General features: G+C 36.7%; 1 protein-coding gene across 4 annotated transcripts in view; it reads right to left on the reverse strand.

Moving 5' to 3' along the window:
* Window positions 1-18020, reverse strand: part of SGCD (sarcoglycan delta) — a 489766-nt gene that overhangs the window by 199000 nt on the left and 272746 nt on the right. For 2 of the 4 annotated variants that reach the window (XM_087955096.1, XM_087955099.1), the window contains exons 1-2: window positions 13323-13866; window positions 2206-2391 (exon numbers count right to left, since the gene is read on the reverse strand). In XM_087955096.1, the coding sequence (XP_087811222.1) occupies window positions 2206-2391 (186 nt within the window). In that variant the 5' untranslated portion in view covers window positions 13323-13866. Of the gene's footprint in view, window positions 1-2205; window positions 2392-13322; window positions 13867-18020 lie in introns of those variants that run through there. The other 2 variants (XM_087955097.1, XM_087955098.1) reach the window with 1 other exon arrangement.

The raw sequence follows: 18020 nt of genomic DNA on the forward strand, positions 1-18020 counted from the left end.
TCTCCTAGTCGTTTGCAACAAGATAACTGTCCTGATATGGTGTTCATTAGAACTCGGATAGAAAATGGAAAGAAAAAGGAAGTAACATGATTGTTCCCATGAAGGTCTTCTACAAAATTAAAAAGAAACACACACTTGCATTTTAGACATTCAATGAAAATGTTCTTTACAGATTTGTCATAGGATTTGTTTTTCAGTCATCTTCCCCCCCCAAGAACAATGATTATTATTGTTATTGTTATTTTTTTCCTTCTTCTCAAGGAACAGTGAATAGTGAAGACTGTTTTTCAGTCTTAAATACATAACAAAAGGAAATCACACTGCCCCAATGGATTTCTCTTTCATTATATATCCACCAATCTTTAGGTCATTCACGTAATAACAGTGTAGGACAGTGTTCATTTTTAGGAATTATACTAATTATACTAACCTCCTTCTCTGTGATAAGGTTTGCTGTACAGACAAATTTGGCAATTTTCCTCTCCAGCAAGGAAGATAGATAACTGTACATTTTATTATACTGACAACTAGGACTGAAAATAATGTAAAGTATGAAAACTTAGCATTTTCTTACAAACAAGTATTTCAAAGGTCAACTATCTAGGGAAATGTTTATTTCCTAAGCTGGACTTATACCTCAAGAAAGCCTTTGACAGAGTGCCTCATGATATTTACCTTACTCAAATGTTAAAATATGATGAGATGATCTCACCATTAAATGGACCCAAAGTTGTCTGAATTATTGTACTGTAATAGTGCTCACCAATCAACCCCCCGCCATTCACCTGGAGAGAAATATTTAGTAGAATTCCACAGGACTTTGCATCTTGTGCTGTACAATATTTTCATCATTAATGATTTGAGGGGGGCATTTATAAAGTTGGTGCATGACAAAACTGGGTGCAGTGGCTAATACTTTAGATGAAAGGGAGAAGATTTTAAAAAAACTTTCAAAAGGACTTGGTATAACAAATTGTAAGAGCCATGGTGGCATGGTGCTTAGAATGCAATATTGCAAACTCTGCCCATTGCTAAGAATTCGATCCTGACCAACTCAAAGTTGATTGACGCTTTTGTCTTTCTGAGGTCAGTAAAATGAGGACCTAGATAGTTGGAGACAATATGTTGACTGTAAATTGCTTAGGGAAGGTTGTAAAGCACTCTGAAGTGGTATATAAGTCTAAGTGCTATTGCTATAACAAGTTATAACCAACTGCTGAGTTTCAAGCAAAGTAATATAATGGCTGACTTTATACAACTCTTTCTCCTGATTTAAAAACAAAAGGCTAACCTTCATCTGATACTTTAATCTATGCACACAGCTGACTTTAAAATGAGAAGGAGGAATGAGTCTGAATGTATGCAAATGACTGAGAGAGTGGGAAACAGAATAAATTCAGGAGAGCTCTGTAAGCTTGAGGTATTCCTCATTTTTCTGGTTAGATTCTCTAAGAGCTGCCTTGGAAGAAAGAGAAGGGAAATTTATGCCTTGAAGCTACTAACGAAGAAAATGAAAACACTCCAAAGCATTGTGTAGAACTCTTAAACTTCAAAATGTTCAATGGAACAGGACAGACCCACAAGGGAACACTTAGGTAATGATCCAAGATGTTGAGTGGAACTCTTAAAATTTATTTTATCTGTTTTTATTTTAGATTTTTTAAAAATCTGCCTTTATTATTTTTATAAATAACTTATGATGGCAAACATATCTTATATTCATTCTTCCTCCTATTTCCCCACAACCATAACAGAGAGGGAGGGAGGGGAGGGGGAGGGAGGGGAGGGAGGGAGAGGGAGGAGAGAGAGAGAGAGAGAGAGAGAGAGAGAGAGAGAGAGAGAGAGAGAGAGAGAGAGAAAGAGAGAGAGAGAGATTGGGCCACAATCAACTAGCCAACTTTCATGCCTAAGGCAGATCTAGAACTGAGAGTTACCTGATTTCTATCATGATTCCTTAATCGCTAGACCAAACTGGCTACTGGGAGAACTCCAGAATTCAAGTACAGATCTACTGATCATCATGTGAATTAAGAAGAGAGAAAGTAGATCCATCTCAAGTTTTTCCTGTGTCTAATGCTTGAGCTCATTTTAACCATTCTTGAGATCCAAATTGTTAATTACTATTACAGCTGTATTATAGCTGTAAAGCCTGAAGAAAATGTGTTATGTACAAGTTCTTTTTCAAGCAAAATATCATCTACTTACAATTGTGAAATTCATAACTTTGAGAATCCAGATGGTCATGGCAAGATTCACCAGGATTAAAATCATTAGAAGTAGCACAAAAAAATAGAGGCACCTCTTCCGCCAACCATAAATCCCCACTTTGTATACATGTGGTCCTTCTGAGCTCTGCATGGTGCTTCTCTGGGCATACTGTTCCTGAGGCATCTGGAAAAGAAAATATAACCAGACATCATAGGCATAAACTGTAGACATGATGAGAATATGTATTTGTTTATTTAAATGATTTAAATGGCTTCCCATCTCACAACAGTGACATGAAGCAGTATACAAGGATAAAACAATAAACACACTACAAATCTCTAGGTGACCAAGGTTAATACTACAATCCTAATTGCAGGCGTGAAAGGGTAACAGGGTCAGGACAATCCAGGTGTATGGAAGACTGCTTTTTCAAGTGCAGGCACAGTTTGTAGATCCAACAAGATGGTGCCTGGCATATGTGCACTCCAAGATCTGGTGAGAGGAACAGTGGAAGTCCTACAAATAGCCTCTTAGCAAGCGTATATAAAATAAAGCATTTTGGAAATACCTGTGTACTTTTGAGATACCTTTTTTTTGACTTTGTGACTGTAATACAAATACAGATGCTTTATTACTGAGCTGCAGAAGCCTCATTTTTAAAAAATGTAGGAGCAAAAACATTTATTGTCAAAATAGCGTTATTTATGGTATGGTTATGTTCTCCTTTCTTACTTATTCATTTTTTGCTAAAATGCAAAATAATAATAATAATACAAATCTAAAGAAGAGATGGGGAATAATTTAACTTGATCCGTATTGATCAAATGAATTGACCTAATTCACGCTTGCCAGAATTTTTTTTTTTAAAAAAAGGACTTGTATGCAATCATTACTCAGATTTCATCACTCTCTGCATTTTGCAATTATATTTTTTGCTATTACAAACATTTAAAGAAAAATCTATGTTAAAGGATATTCTGTATGTTATGGAAAATAACGTGGAAGTTAATTGTTTGACGGTTTTTAATTTTTAATTTATGTACTGACCTAGAAATAGAGTAGCATGGATTTGTGAATAAAAAATATATGTGAGATTGATACTAAGCAGCAAAAAAAGGGGTTGATCTAGTTGTATTTGGGTCAGATGCAACCAGGAAACCAAAGGACTAGTAAAGGCTCAAACTGGATGAAACTTTTATGTGAAAATTGAGCAGATAGACCTCTATCCTGAGGTCAGAAAGAAAACAACCATACACCCATCGACTCACAAGGGCCAGAAGGCCTAAGGCTTTAAAGTCTGAAGTAGACATATACGAAGAGCTTGATTTCTTGTATTTTGCAGGGGAGGGAGGCACACTTTCTGTGCAAATACAGCATTTAACACTAAATGAACACTATGAACCTACAATAAAGCACAATCTACTCATGTCTTCTCTGTGAACTTCCGCTGTAAGCAGATTGCTAAATGTCTGGGCAGTCAAGATTTATAGTTGAACCTACTAGGAAGTTTGACCATAGCTCTGGATTAGACTGGGAAACAAAATGTGAAACTTCTCTAGGATAGCTTTACAAAGATGCAGTGCAGATGCTATTTCTAGTTCTCCTAGAAATTCCCCTATTAAGTCATTTGTTTCAATAATTTTACTATATATGGTTGTATTATAAACAACAAAATGAATAATCATTACTTAAAAAGAAACAAAACAGAAAAACATCAAAATGTTCAAACATCTAGAAATTGTACAAGATGTTTGCTTATTTCCCCCTTTTATATTGCTCCCAAGCTATTAAATGAACTCAGAATGTTGTTCAGTCTTTACTCTTTCCTCCTTTGGGGAAGAACTCACACTCTTCTTTACTGGCCAGACCTGCTCAGTTTGAGTTAGTTTTAATGGAGATTTTAAGGTTTTCCTTTTCTTTTTAAATTATTTTCAGTTGTCTTAACTGCTATATAAGCAGAAATCCTAAATGAATGTGTGTCCCTTTAAGTTGGTGTTGACTGCTGGTGATGGCCTGGACTGATCTGGACTGTCTGGATTTGGAGGCTTTCTTGGCAATGTTTTGTGGAAGTGGTTTGGCATTGCCTGCTTCTTTTGAGAGCTGGCTGAGAGAGTCTAACTTGCTGAAGTTCCTTCACCTGGCAATGATACAGTTGGACAGATACAATTGGAGGGAGAGCTATGTCCGGTTTGTGTGTTTTTTTGTGTCCACAGAAGTGTCGGAGGACAGGTTAAGAGAGCTCTCATTGACCTTACCAAGATCTTTCACTAAGAAGAATCAGCAGTGGATGAAAAGCAAGAGTGGACCTGTCCTCCCATGCTTTTATGGACCACCCAAAACACACAATTTATACATGCCTCTCTGTTCAATTGTATTCAATTGTATTCAATTACCAGGGACCCCAACCCTCAAAAATGCTAAAGCGTTGGCAAAAAGATTGGAAAACTCATAGAGGGAAATAAATATTCCATCACCTCCCCATTGTAATACCTTCAAAGAATAAAAGATGTGACAATAAATAAAGATGAAACTGTGCTCTTTTTTAATGTCACAGCATTCTTTACATCCATAGTCAAATAAGATCCAATCTAAGTTGGTCATTGGGACCACAGGCTTATTCTTCCAAGCTTTTGGACTTGTGCTGGAGCCCAATCTCGGGGAACTCTCCAGGATGTGTGCTAAACAGTCCATGGCAGTTCTACTACACAGTACATCTGCCCTAACCAAACATATCAAGATTCAGATACCAGAATCATGGATATCATCAGCTTTTACCTAACCACATACTTTCAGTTTGGTGGACAAATATATCAACAAATCAAAAGAACCCCCATTGAATCACTGCTGTCATGTCGCTGTTGGAGACTTACTTCGAGGGAGAGGAGGAACAGCCGACAGGGAGTGGAAGTGTGGCTCCTGAGGTTGTGGAGGAGGCTGAGGAAGGGCAGTCAGAGGAGGACTGCAGGGAGGAGAGGATAAGGGAGAAACGTGAATGGTGTGGTCTACGGGGGTGGGGAGGAAAGGCCTTGATCCCTTCATGGGCTGCAGCTGTGAGAACTATTTAAAAGGATGGACTATGCATGAGCCAGGGCTGGAAACAAAGGGTGAAAATATTTCTAATCTGTCCATTCTTACCTGAGTTTGGTGTCTTTCCAGGCCTTCCCAGTGTGTATTCCAATATCTGTGGATGTCTTCAAACCCTTATCTTGCCTGATTTCCTTAATTGCTTCAGTGTGATTTATGTTATGTTTTCTAGTTATAATTTATAGGTATTTTTAGTTTGAAGGGCATGTCCTCCTTTTTACAACTGTTTGTGGGGGAGTTTTTTGTCTCCAGTCAAGGATATTTGGAGCTTTAAAGCCAAGTTGAAAGATTTAAAGGGGCTTCACCTGTTTTTGTGCCTGTGTTTATTTTGTATCCCACCCTGGGTTATCACAACTGCTTTCAGGACTCATAAGAGTGACCACAATACATTGCCTAGATTCTATAACACTCTCACAGATCCAAAGTATGGATGATACATTTGGCATAAAAAAGAATCAACTAGAGAACAGATACAAAATATCTTCAAAGGAATACAATTCATAATAGAAAGAGAAAACAATAACATGCTACTTCCCCTGGATATCCTCATCAGCAGAGACAATGATGGTAAATTAGAAACACATGTCTGTCATAAAACTACCCACACTAACTCAGTGGTCCACTATCAACATAACAACCCAACTTCCCACAAGATAAGTTGTGTAAAAACATGTAAGAACACTATTTAAACAAGTACAAACACCCTGCAACAATCCTGAACATCAGAAAAAGGAAAACGACCAACTATAGAACATCTTTCAAGAAAATGGATATCCATGCAACTTTGCTCGCACAACCCAATGAAGCACAACCAACACAAGCTGTGAAAAGTATAATATTGCTATATATCAAAAACATCTCAGGAACAGCTAACAATTACAACCTCATGGCATCACTGTAGCACTAAAAGAAACTAAAGCCCTGCAAAATCAAAAGACCCAGAAAACCTAGAAGAAAATACAGAAGACGTCTACAACATACAGTATAAGGACTGTAACAGCCAGTATAAGGGATAAACAGATATCCATGAACACCAACCAGCAATCAGAAGACATGATGAACATTCTTTAATTTCACAAGACATGGATAGAAATTAACACCAAGATTTACACTAGACCAGCAATCAAGAAAAAAAACAATTTCTCAGTCAAGGAACTACCAAACTCTGACATCAAGCTAACAACAAATAACATCCTAATCAAGGAACCAAGATCACTCTCACCAACACTGAGAAAGCAGGCCACTAGTATATAAAATGAGAGCAAACCCTTTTCTAGCACTGATGATGTTACCTACCATGTTTTCCCGAAAATATGACCTACCTCAAAAACAAGGCCGGGCTGTAATGGTCCTAGGGTAGGTGGTTAAGACATCCCCCCAAAATAAGACCTGGCTTTTGGGGTCCAAAAGAAAATAAGAGAGGGTCTTATTTTCAGGGAAATGTAGTAGTTTGATAATGAAATGTCTGCAAGAAAATAACCACATTCAGAGAACATCAAGGACCTTACATATAGAAGTCCTAACAAAAAAAAATAGTGAACCATCTACTGCAATTGCTTGAACTCTGAATGAGGCTTGAACATGCCGTGCATTTCACATACTAGTGCTCCCTATCACAGCAAAGATCATTAACTAATGTTAAGATAAATAAAGTAATATATGTTACCATTGAAAGAAAGGATCCCATAAGGCAATAGGACCATCATCATTATATTGTGTATTAAGTAAGTGCTATTGTTGCCTGAAACATGCTGCACATTAGAAAGCAAAGGATGGGTTCCGATGTTACTATCCACTTATTGGTGTTTAGCCCATTTCTTTCCCTGACTGCAATTTTGAACTTTCAAAGTCCAGAGGGAGGGTGAATGAGGAGCTTCAGATGGAATAGAGAACACCCTATAGTGTAAGTAAATATCCAGATGTACAACAGTTAATAAAATAATGAATCAATTTTGTTGCTGTAGTGAGGTAGAATTCAGATTAAAATACTGCAGAAATATCTGAAAATTAAAAACATATGAACCCCAACATCTGAAACAGCATCCATTCTATTCTTTTGAAATATGACGTGTGGAAATATAGGTAACAGTATTTATGGACCTATAGTGGTTGGAAGAGGTGACAGATCTTCTACTGAACAATATTAGGCTGCTTAGATGACTGCTAGATACCTTGAAGCAGAAGACTAACTGAAAATATCTTTGGCATATGCTCATTAGCAGGATTCTAAGCAAAAAACCTGCAGTCTGTAGATGCTTAATGAGCACCTAGGTTATCAGTTAACTTAATCAAAATGTAAATGAAATAGAACAGCTTATGTTTGTCCTTTATCTCTGATTTCAAAAGGCAATTAATTCTCAGACTGTAAATAAATACAATCCCCATGTTCCATACCAATAATACAATCACAACTAAACAATGAAAGTTTCAAATAGTGTTCAAATAGTCTTAATTTAGGTTCTAAATTAACAGCCTGAATTCTGCATGCCTGTTGCCTCTTCTTCAGTCCAGACAGAGAAGAAAATGCCATGACCAACTTAGGCAAAGAATCTGCAACACTAACTTTATTTATATTCAGCCCAATGCAAGGATGACAGCTTCAGGTCTGCTCTAAGCAATAGGAAAGAAAATGGCAAGATGCCACAGAGAGGCTGATTGAAGCTGTAATCTTTTACCCACTTAACTGGGAATAAGTCCATTCAGCTCAGTGACTTTACTTCTAACCTTTAGCAGTAAATCTCACTCTTTCTAGCTTATTATAATGTCTATAAGGCCACAGTAGTTAGATTTATCCTGGTGGCAAATTGTGTACAATGTAATTAGTATGGTTCTGTCTTCTGTGTGTGTGAAAAGGAATATTGGTGGTTATTTGATGAGGAAGTGTTAATTGCCTAAGAGTTGTGCCAATTGCAAGGCTTGTGCAAGGGCACTATTAGAAAGGTAGAACAAATGTAAGACATAGTTTCTACACATGAAGGGGATGGCACTGCAGAATGTTATTTACTTACCTATTTTTTGAACTTTTTCTTCATTGAAGAAAATATATGAGCATGTGCAAGGCAAAAGCACAAAAGCAGAATAAAAGAATGTAATATCCCACTATTTAGCAAGTAGAACCCTGAATCTATCTTATTTGGGGAGGGAGATGAAGGAAACTATATTTCTTTTTGAGATTTCCACTTTCCCCCTGGAGTTATAATGACAACTTGATACGCACAGAAAGAATCTTGTTTTCTCCTACAGAAATATCACATGACAATTTGACGGGAGAGGGTAGGAGGTGAAAAGCGAATGCAAAATGAAAGTGATAAAAATGTGACAAGAATAAATGGACTGGAAAAATGTCCACCCCTCTTTTAAAAAAGTTAACTATACAGATATTTTAAACTACACGTAAGTCTTCATAAATAAGGATCTTGAATTCCAAAGAAAATGAAATTCAGCTTATGGACCATCTTGACTAAATAAGTAAGCTCTGATTTTCCTCTAATGGGAAAGTCTCTCAGGGAAAAGATTACAGGCAGGTATAGGATTCTTTACTGCATCACAGAGTTTTAAACCATGTCGTAAAAGAAACATGTTGCGCTATATGGAGTTTTCCCATCATTCTTGACTACATGCAGAAATATTTTCAATGCAGAAAGTACAGTACAATATGAAGTTAAAATATCCCTTTAAAAGTAATATTATACTATTAAGTGGGCTACTCCAAATGTTATGTATTTGCTGCCTGAAAAGATAGATTGTAATGTAATCGGCAAGAAAGCAACATGCATGATTATTCTGAATGGTTTTGATTTCTCTTCTGGGTATATTGTATAAAAACAAACTTTTAAAAAAATTACTCACGGGCATTTTATTTACACTTTGTATTTTTTATACGGGAAAGATATTTTGGAGCAAAACACATCATGTTTTAAAACTACCCTGCTGAATTTAAAGAAGGTCCTTCTATATCAAATATAGCCCTAATTGCCAATGAAGTTTTATTTACTTCACAATTCATAATATATTTTGACATCCATGTGCTATTTAGTTTTGATTTAAAAAATACATAGACTATAGTCAGATTACAATCAGATTATTCACCTTTGTATTCATCTTTGTATTTCACTTAAATATATTTTTATATGAAACTGTCATCTCTCCCATAATTTCAATGAAAGATATCAGAAATGAAAGAAACATCAGATTCTATAATTCAGAATTATTATTTTTAATTCAAAAATACTTCTCAGGCTTCTTCTTTTATCAGCTTCTATTTTGTATTTGATTTCCTGTTCCAAAAGATTGAAATTATTTTTTCCTGACTGTAGAAGGTGATGTCAATTGGGGTTCTTAAGCGCTAAACAACAGTAACAAAAAAACAACAACAACCAACAAGTGCAAAATATACAATGTGTTCTTGGAAATACTATAGTTATCACCAAATCTGCTGAATACCCTTGCGTGTCTCAAAGGAAGGAAGGAAGGAAAAAAGGAAGAAAGTCAAACCATGAAAATAGGTCTGGTGACCTATTTCATGATGACCTATTTATCTATTTATTCTGGTGACCTATTTGATGACCATTTCAGAGGTCATCAAAAAGAAATGGTGAGATGGGGGTGTATTGATTGTTAAAATGACTGTGAGTAGTTCAATACCTCTGATTCATGAGATCTGTCTGTTCACAGGGAGAATGAAGGTTATTAAACTAGATTTGGTTTGTCCAATTCTGCCTAACTGGTTTTTATTGTGCACTATAGAAATGTGCATGTTTGAATTTGATGCACTAACTACAAAAGTATTTTCATGTTTTACATTCTTATATGTAAGCCACAAATGTGCACTCTAATGTGTTTGTGACATCATAGATATGGAACTGGCTGTAGTTTTCTATTATGTATAAAGTGGTAAACGTTCACTGTCTTGTGATACAATGTTAAGAAGTTTCCAAACAGCACCAGATGTCCCTTTAGGAATGGGGCCAGTGGAATGTTAATTCTCAACTCAGCCATGGCCATCTCCTCTTTCTCTGTACACATAGACTCATAAGGTTGCAAGTGAAACAGAGTCCAGATGTTGGGAAGCTTTTGTTCCACTCTAATCTACTCTATTCAGATCCCACTTGAGGCACCACAATTGAAAATAGGACAAACCAGAATCAGTTTAGAAGAGGACCATCAAGATGGTAAGGGATCTGGAAGGCAAATCCTAGGAGGGTCTGGATAAGTTTAGCCTACAAAAAAGAGGACCAAAGGAAGATATTTATTTGTTTACTTATCTCCTTAATAAATTTGTAAGGCTGCCCATCTCATACACATGACTTTGGGTGACTATTACAAGTAGTCCTTGACTTACAACAGTTCATTTAGTAATTGTTTAAAGTTATAACGGATCTGAAAAAGTGACTTATGACTGTTTTTCACGCTTTTGACTGTTGCAGCAGCCCCATGGTCACATTATCAAAATTTGGACACTTGACAACTGGTTCATATGATGGATGCAGTGTCTTGGGGTCATGTTATCATCTTTTGAGGCCTTCTACAAGCAAAGTCAAAGAGGAAGCCAGATTCACTTAACAAATGTGCTACTAATTTAACAACTGCAGTGTTTCACTTAACAACTATGGCAGGATTAGTAGTAAAACTCACTTAACAAGTGTCTTGCTTAGCAACATAAATTTTGGGCTAATTATGGTTGTGAGACTAGGACGACGTAGAAATAAAGTGGTATAAAAATAAGTAATAAAAAACAATAAAAATTAGAAACAACATAAATAACATTAAACAGCCGCTGAATGCTCATGACATCACATCTTCAATATATAACTATGACCAAGAAAAAGGCTCACAATACAACCAGGGCCCAAGGCCTGATAGCAAAATCAGATTTTTAATGTGCTGCAAAAGGCCAGCAGAGTCAAGGCAAGTCTAATTGGGTATAGTAGCAGTCTTTTACATAGAATTAAGTTTAAGAATAGCAAATTGTTCTAGGAAGATATAAATATTCAGGTAATGCAACTAATAATAATACTAGAGTTTGATTATTTTTATTAATAGGTAAATATTTAGCCATTGTCCTCAAATTATTTTGATTTCTTTTCTTATGAATAACTAGCTGATAACCTGGTGTTGCCTGGGTATATATTTATCCCAATCCTGTATTAGACAGCAAAATCCTGTAGTCAAGACTCATGCTGTTGTACTGTCTGTTGCACAATTCTTCTATTCCTCCACAAGAGGGAGCCCTGTGAAGCCGTTACCATGGCAGAAGCCATTTTAAACCACACACACACACACACACACACACACCTAAGGGGTGTTAGGGGTGCCTTACCCCCACAGTATTTATTTCCAGAGGGTAAGTCATCTGTGTACCATGTTTGATTGAAATAGCTCGAGGTATTCTAGCAGTATGCTAGAACATACATACATACATACATACATACATACATACATACATACATACATACATGCATGCATACATAATATAGAAGATAGATGATGATGATGATGATGATGATGCTTAGGCCTGTTTAATTTCCAGCCCAGCCATCAAAACAGCTTAAACAAACATTTTATCATGAAAGAAATCAGTTCTAGATAATCTGTAGAATATTCTTTTTCCTCCATTTGATTTGATTGATGTATTTTGCTTAATTTATTTTTAAATTTTGTGTGTGTGTGTGTGTGTGTGTGTGTGATTAACCCATCAAATATATCCATTTTTTAATTTATATCTACAGGCATTATTTCTCTTTAGCCTATTTCTTAATAATAATTTCTTAATAGTATTTAAAGTATTTTATGGAGTGATCATTTGTTTCTTTACTTCAGCTAGTAATGACTTTTTCTATTTTGTCTAAAAGTTTACTGTCAAACTCCTTCTCCTATACCTCTCTATTCTGGATTTTCATTCTGCTTATATATCCTAAAGTATTAATGTCAGCACAGTTTACACAGTTCTACAGCCCAGTTTAACTGCTGCCAATTAATGCATAAATATGGCTTCTGCTGCCCATCTATTATTAATTCAGTTTTTTTATTTTAAAACAGCGTTGCCTCTTAAGACAAAATAGGGCAAGGGACATGCATAGAGCAGAAGAAAAATACATGTTGAACAGCTCTGAGAAAAATAAACTTTTTCTGCTACTGAAGTCTGAGTCCAGACAAACCAAAAATGGAAGGGTTCTAAAGTACTTCTCATGCCGTGCAACCACTTTTAAGCAAACAGGCCAGCTAAGGTTTAATGGTCACTGGTGAGGAAAGCCAATAAACTTTAATGCTCCAAAATAGGGCATGAAGTAACAAGACACACATTCACTTTGTCATTTGCAGGAGAGAAGCCTGACTTTTAAAACTAATGAGTTCAGGAAATATTTATTTGGCAAAACATCTCATGAAATGAAAAGTAGCAGGTGGGGTTGAATGAAGAAGCTTGGAGAGAGAGAAAAAAAGTTTTTCTGAAACTTTCTTGAATTATAGGATACTGCAATTGTATTATAAATAATTGTATTATTTTGCCCCAATTCTGGGTAACCACCGAAAAATAAACAGGATTGTAGCATTATTGCCTTGTGATTTACAAATGTACCGCTTACTTTAAAAAAAAAAAGCTCCAAACTACTCAGCCTTTGCCTCACAGTCTCTTTGTAAAGTAGCTATATCTGAATATTGTAGCTGCACTGATAGCAATTTCTGAAACATACTAGCTGATCACATATTCTGTATAATAAGCAGAACTGTCCAACTTTTTCTAGCTCACACATACTCACCACTGTGTCAACTTTAAAAACAGTCATATGTACTGTTGTGGGGAAGGTTTGACAAATATGCATACCCAGTTAAAGAGAAAGCCTCCTGCCCCACCCTCTCTGCAAAAACTTCAGTAGAAGTTGAAATCAGCCAATCCCTCTCTAAATGTAGTGGTAGATCTCCAACTCCTTTCTCCATTAAGCAAGTACCCCCGACGGGTCCCTATACTTGTAAAACAAAAGAGCAGCAATGCCCAAGAAAGCTGTATTAAGAAAGAACAAAAAACCTCTTACCTTTTCTGGGTTTGGGGGGAGCCTAAAGAACAAAACAAAAATCCAGGATATGCCAAAAAGGGGGCACGAGGGAAGATGCCTTATTGTTTTCAGAGGAGTGCAAGGCCTACCCTGGGTTCAGAAGCTGCCTCTGTCAGATTTTCCAGCAGTAGAACGGTGGCCAAGTTCCTGCCCAGCCCGAAGAATTTCCTGAACAGCATTCTCCTTCTTTCTCTAACTGCTTTGAAACCACACTCTGTCTTTTACTTCAATGAGGCTTTGTCGGGCCAAGTTACAGCTACTGGTCTGGCTCCAGATAGCAATTGAAAACACATGTGTTTTGCATGAAAACTTCCCCACATACTATCGTGCCTCTGTGCCAAACACAGGGGGCTGGCATGTTTTGCATTTGGAAGGCTACAGCCAATCATTTTTGCAACAAATGTATATGCTATTTTTATTTCCAGACTGCTCTACGCTTCTCCTTTGCAAACCAAGAGAAACTTTTTTTAGTGTTAACTTCTTTCCCTGACCAAACCAAGCAAAGAAAGATTCTTATGCAGTCCACCACCTCCCTTTACCTAGCTTTCTCTTGTGTTTTAATTTCAATTGCGTAAAGTGAAGTTTATTTTTAGAAGCTCTAGGCTCTGCTCAGCACATTGCTGTGTATCCTAATCTTGACATGTAGCACTGTAAGCTGAATATACTAAAAATACTACAATTATGCCTGAGCACTTGGATTCCTCTCTACTGTGACAGTCTCTCATAATAATTCCCAAAACAGCTTTTTTAAGATTGCCTATAGGAAAGTTTGATAGCTTAAGTTATGGGAGAGAGATATGCTTTATCTTTTGTCAAGTGACTCTCCTTGATATTTTTCAGACCCCTATGATACCATACTAGGTTTGCTTTTTAAAAATACTTTATTTTTCTGCTATTTCAGATACCCTTTCAGATAACATACAGATCTTTATCCTCTCCTCTCCTCACTTCCACCAGAAGGGGAAAAACAGCTCCTTACTTGAACAATCCCAAGCAGATAATTATCCATTTTTTAAAAAATACTCATTTTTCCCAGTGTGTTGTCATTCAGTGGACCCCTATATATTAGTCAGCCTCTAGATGGCTGGATGGAAGTGGTACTTATTTCATATTTATTCCACATGTATGGAATAATACACATTCAAAAACAAATAGTGAATGGTACTATTTCTTACTCATTTTCTATACTTTGCATGGCTTTGCTTAATCTGATAGGGAATACTAGGATGGGGTATTTTTCTATGTCTTTTCCTGCTGCCCAAAAATTTAGAAATTTTACTTAAATATTAAATTTAAGCAGGGGTGGGATTCGTACCTATTCGCTAGAACCGGTGGTTAAGATTCTAAGCAGTTCAGAAAATCGGTTGTTAGAAGAAATTACTGAACTAATCCTGTAAGGAAACATTCTGGTGTTGCTTGCAGAAACTGCCTCTCTGTTAACCCTTATTACATTCTTGGCAGGATGAGACTTCCTGTCTCAGGAACGTCTCTGGAGTTTTTTCCCCCTTCTTTGCTGGTACTTTGCTTGTGTGGAGTGACCATTCAAAGTTACAATGGCACTGAAAAAAGTGACTTATGACCATTTTTCACACCTACGACTGTTGCAGCATCCCCACAGTCATGAGAGGCCAGGTGAGATGCATGCCTCAATGTGAGTGATATTGAGTTGACCACGGCCAGCCAATAGCATGACCACCAAGCCACGTCCACCAACTAAGCCACGCCCACAGAATTGGTTGTTAAAAAAATTGAATCCCACCCCTGAATTTAAGGAACTGTCCTGTTTGCTTTATGAAGGAGAAGACCAGTTCTTCTAAATACCAGTTCTTCTAAATGAATCCTCATGCATCCTCATGCATGTAGCAAATAATTTTGGTTCAACTAACATAAACATAAGCTTTTTAATAACATTTAAAGGCATTTGAACATACCTGTCAGCCAAGTTCACACCTCAGTTAAGGTGGCTGCTATCTATGGAGTTCTTTCTATAGTGAACATTAATTTTGCAAATAATACACCCACATAACAAATATAAACTTATGATTCACACACTATTGACCAAACAAATCCATCTATGCATTTTAAGAGCCAGAAGGCTGTATTACTGTTATTCTTCTCATCTTTCCTACTACCTATTTTCTTTTCTACTTATGACTATAACTTTGTTGTTTGTATCTTTATAATTTATATTGTTTTATTTAATTTCCTAGTATGATTTATGTTGATTGCTTATTTAGTATCCCATGATTATCATTAAGTGTTGTATCTTATGATTTATGATGGATGTATTTTATGACTATGATCATGATTATAGCTTTTATGTACACTGAGGGTTTATGAACTGAAGACAAATTCCTTGTGTGTTCAATCACACTTGGCCAATAAAGAATTTATTCTATTCTATTCTATTCTATTCTATTCTATTCTATTCTATTCTATTCTATTCTATTCTATTCTATTCTATTCTATTCTATTCTACTCTACTCTACTCTACTCTACTCTACTCTACTCTACTCTACTCTATTCTGATTTAGAAAAGGCCAAGAACCTATGTCCTACATACTGAATAATAACTATAAAATTCCCAGAGGGATGGTAATTATAAAGTCTACTACATGGACCATGACGTAAGTAACATATACATAGCTCTCTGCTCTGAGAGTTTAAGGGAAGGTTGCCAGCATGTATCCTTTTAATAAATGCAAGAAACAGAGATATTTGTGAAGAGGTGGAACATGACAAGTAATTGAACTATGCACTTTAAGTCTAATGTAGACTCCTATTTTACATTTTATTATTAGTGATCATTTCAATATATTAGAGAGATACTAATTATTGGAACCAAGTATTTGCAAAAAAATGGAGAATTGTCTCTATGAAAGTGCTGTGTTTGTGGCAGAAAGTATTATTTTAAGGAACAGTTAGACAGGAGAGTCACTTTCCTTAGCTATGCCCCTAGTTACTTGCTATATAATATAGGCTGTGGAAATGATGCAGATCAGTAAGTTACTTAAGTGTATTTCCTGCAAACTTTTATATTCGTACATCCAGTTCTATAAAATGCCAGAGGGGAAAGAATAATCTATCTTTTTGGAGATTCACTGACTAAATACAGCATTCCTAGTACCCCTGGCTACAAATATAAAATGAAACATGTATTACATTCATACATACAGAAGGAATGCTATTATGGGGGGGAAGAGAGAGAGAATTAATGAGCTTGTCTTCAGGTAAGAACATTATTATTTTCTTGGAAATGGTTTTCCATGGCCTTCTTTGGAATTATTTTGTCCAGCTGTCCTGCATTTATGGATGGTTTCTCATTTAGACATATAGCTATTTAAAGAAAAGTTCATTCAAGATGTAACTTGCTATAAGAGCAAGGTTTATATGATTTATTTTTAAAGTATGAGGTGACAGATATGTGCTTCCATAAAAAAATGCCTCGCACACAGTTTCCTATGACATCCAGAATTAGGGAACAGTGTTTTGTGGAAACAAAGCTTGAATTATTCATATTGTTCGTATCTTTTCAACATACAGCTATTCCTTTGGCTGTCTGGAAGCTGACTGTGAAAATCAGAAAACTGTGCTATAAAAGTAATCCAGAAAGCTGCAGTAGTGCTGGAAAATAAGTAAGTCTGATGCAAAGTGTCAGGAGATTTACTTGGAGAAAGAAATAAGTGAACTGAAGTGCTAAGGCAGGGGTGGGATGCTACCGGTTCGGCCTAGTTCTATAGAACCAGTAGCTCTGAAGAGCAGCAGACACTGAACCGGTTCAGTGTCTGCTGCTCTGTTTGGCCCAGCTACCTGCTCGGGCTCTTACCTGTCCTTTATTTCCTGCTTTTTCAACCTCAGCTGCATTGCGCAGCACAGCTGGGGTTGAAAAAGCAGGAAAGAAGAGGATTTTCAAATGCTGCGCACCCGCGCACAGCGCTTGTTAGCTGTCCAGGAGACACAGCTCAGGTTGGTCTACACACGTGTGCAAAACACACTCTCACCAGGAATGGGATTCTACCTGCTGGAGAACCAGCAAATTGTGCCACTGGCTGGCCCTGCACCACCCCACCCACTGATCCTTACCTGGCATGCGTGCCATCAAACTTGCCTGCTAAGTTGCTATTTTTCCTCCCCCCCCCCCCGACCATCTGCTGTTCTGCTGTGCCAGGAGATTTACATTAGCTAGAAAGCAGGAAACTGTTGAATTCTAGCTAATCTAAAAGCAGAGCTGAATCTTCCTTAGGACTGAAGCTTCTATTTTTCAGTGCAGACTCAGGTAACCGATTGCAGAATCATAGATCTCTGAAATGATTCTGCGAGCAACCCAATCTGCCTGCCTGCTTTGCCTGATTTTGGGTAAAAGTTGCTCTTTTTTAATAAAAAAATTCAATATTTACATACATAGTGTGTTGTGAGTTAATTTTGTGAGTTTGCTTGCTAGCAAATTTTATGTGACAGACTAAGGTAGCCAACTGCAGAAAGATAGATCTCTGAATGAATCTGTGATTCTGTGACCAACTCAATCTGCCTGCCTGCTTTGCCTGATTTTTGGGTAAAAATTGCTCTTTTTTTAATAAAAAATTCAATATTTACATAAATATTTATAATGTTTAGATACAAGTCATGCCCAGCTAGTCACATGACCACCAAGCCACACCCACAAATTAGGACACATCC

This window comes from Notechis scutatus, chromosome 2, assembly GCF_049901735.1.
Source record: "Notechis scutatus isolate UNSWTSFEM ecotype Mainland chromosome 2, rNotScu1.2, whole genome shotgun sequence".
Lineage (NCBI taxonomy): Eukaryota > Metazoa > Chordata > Lepidosauria > Squamata > Elapidae > Notechis > Notechis scutatus.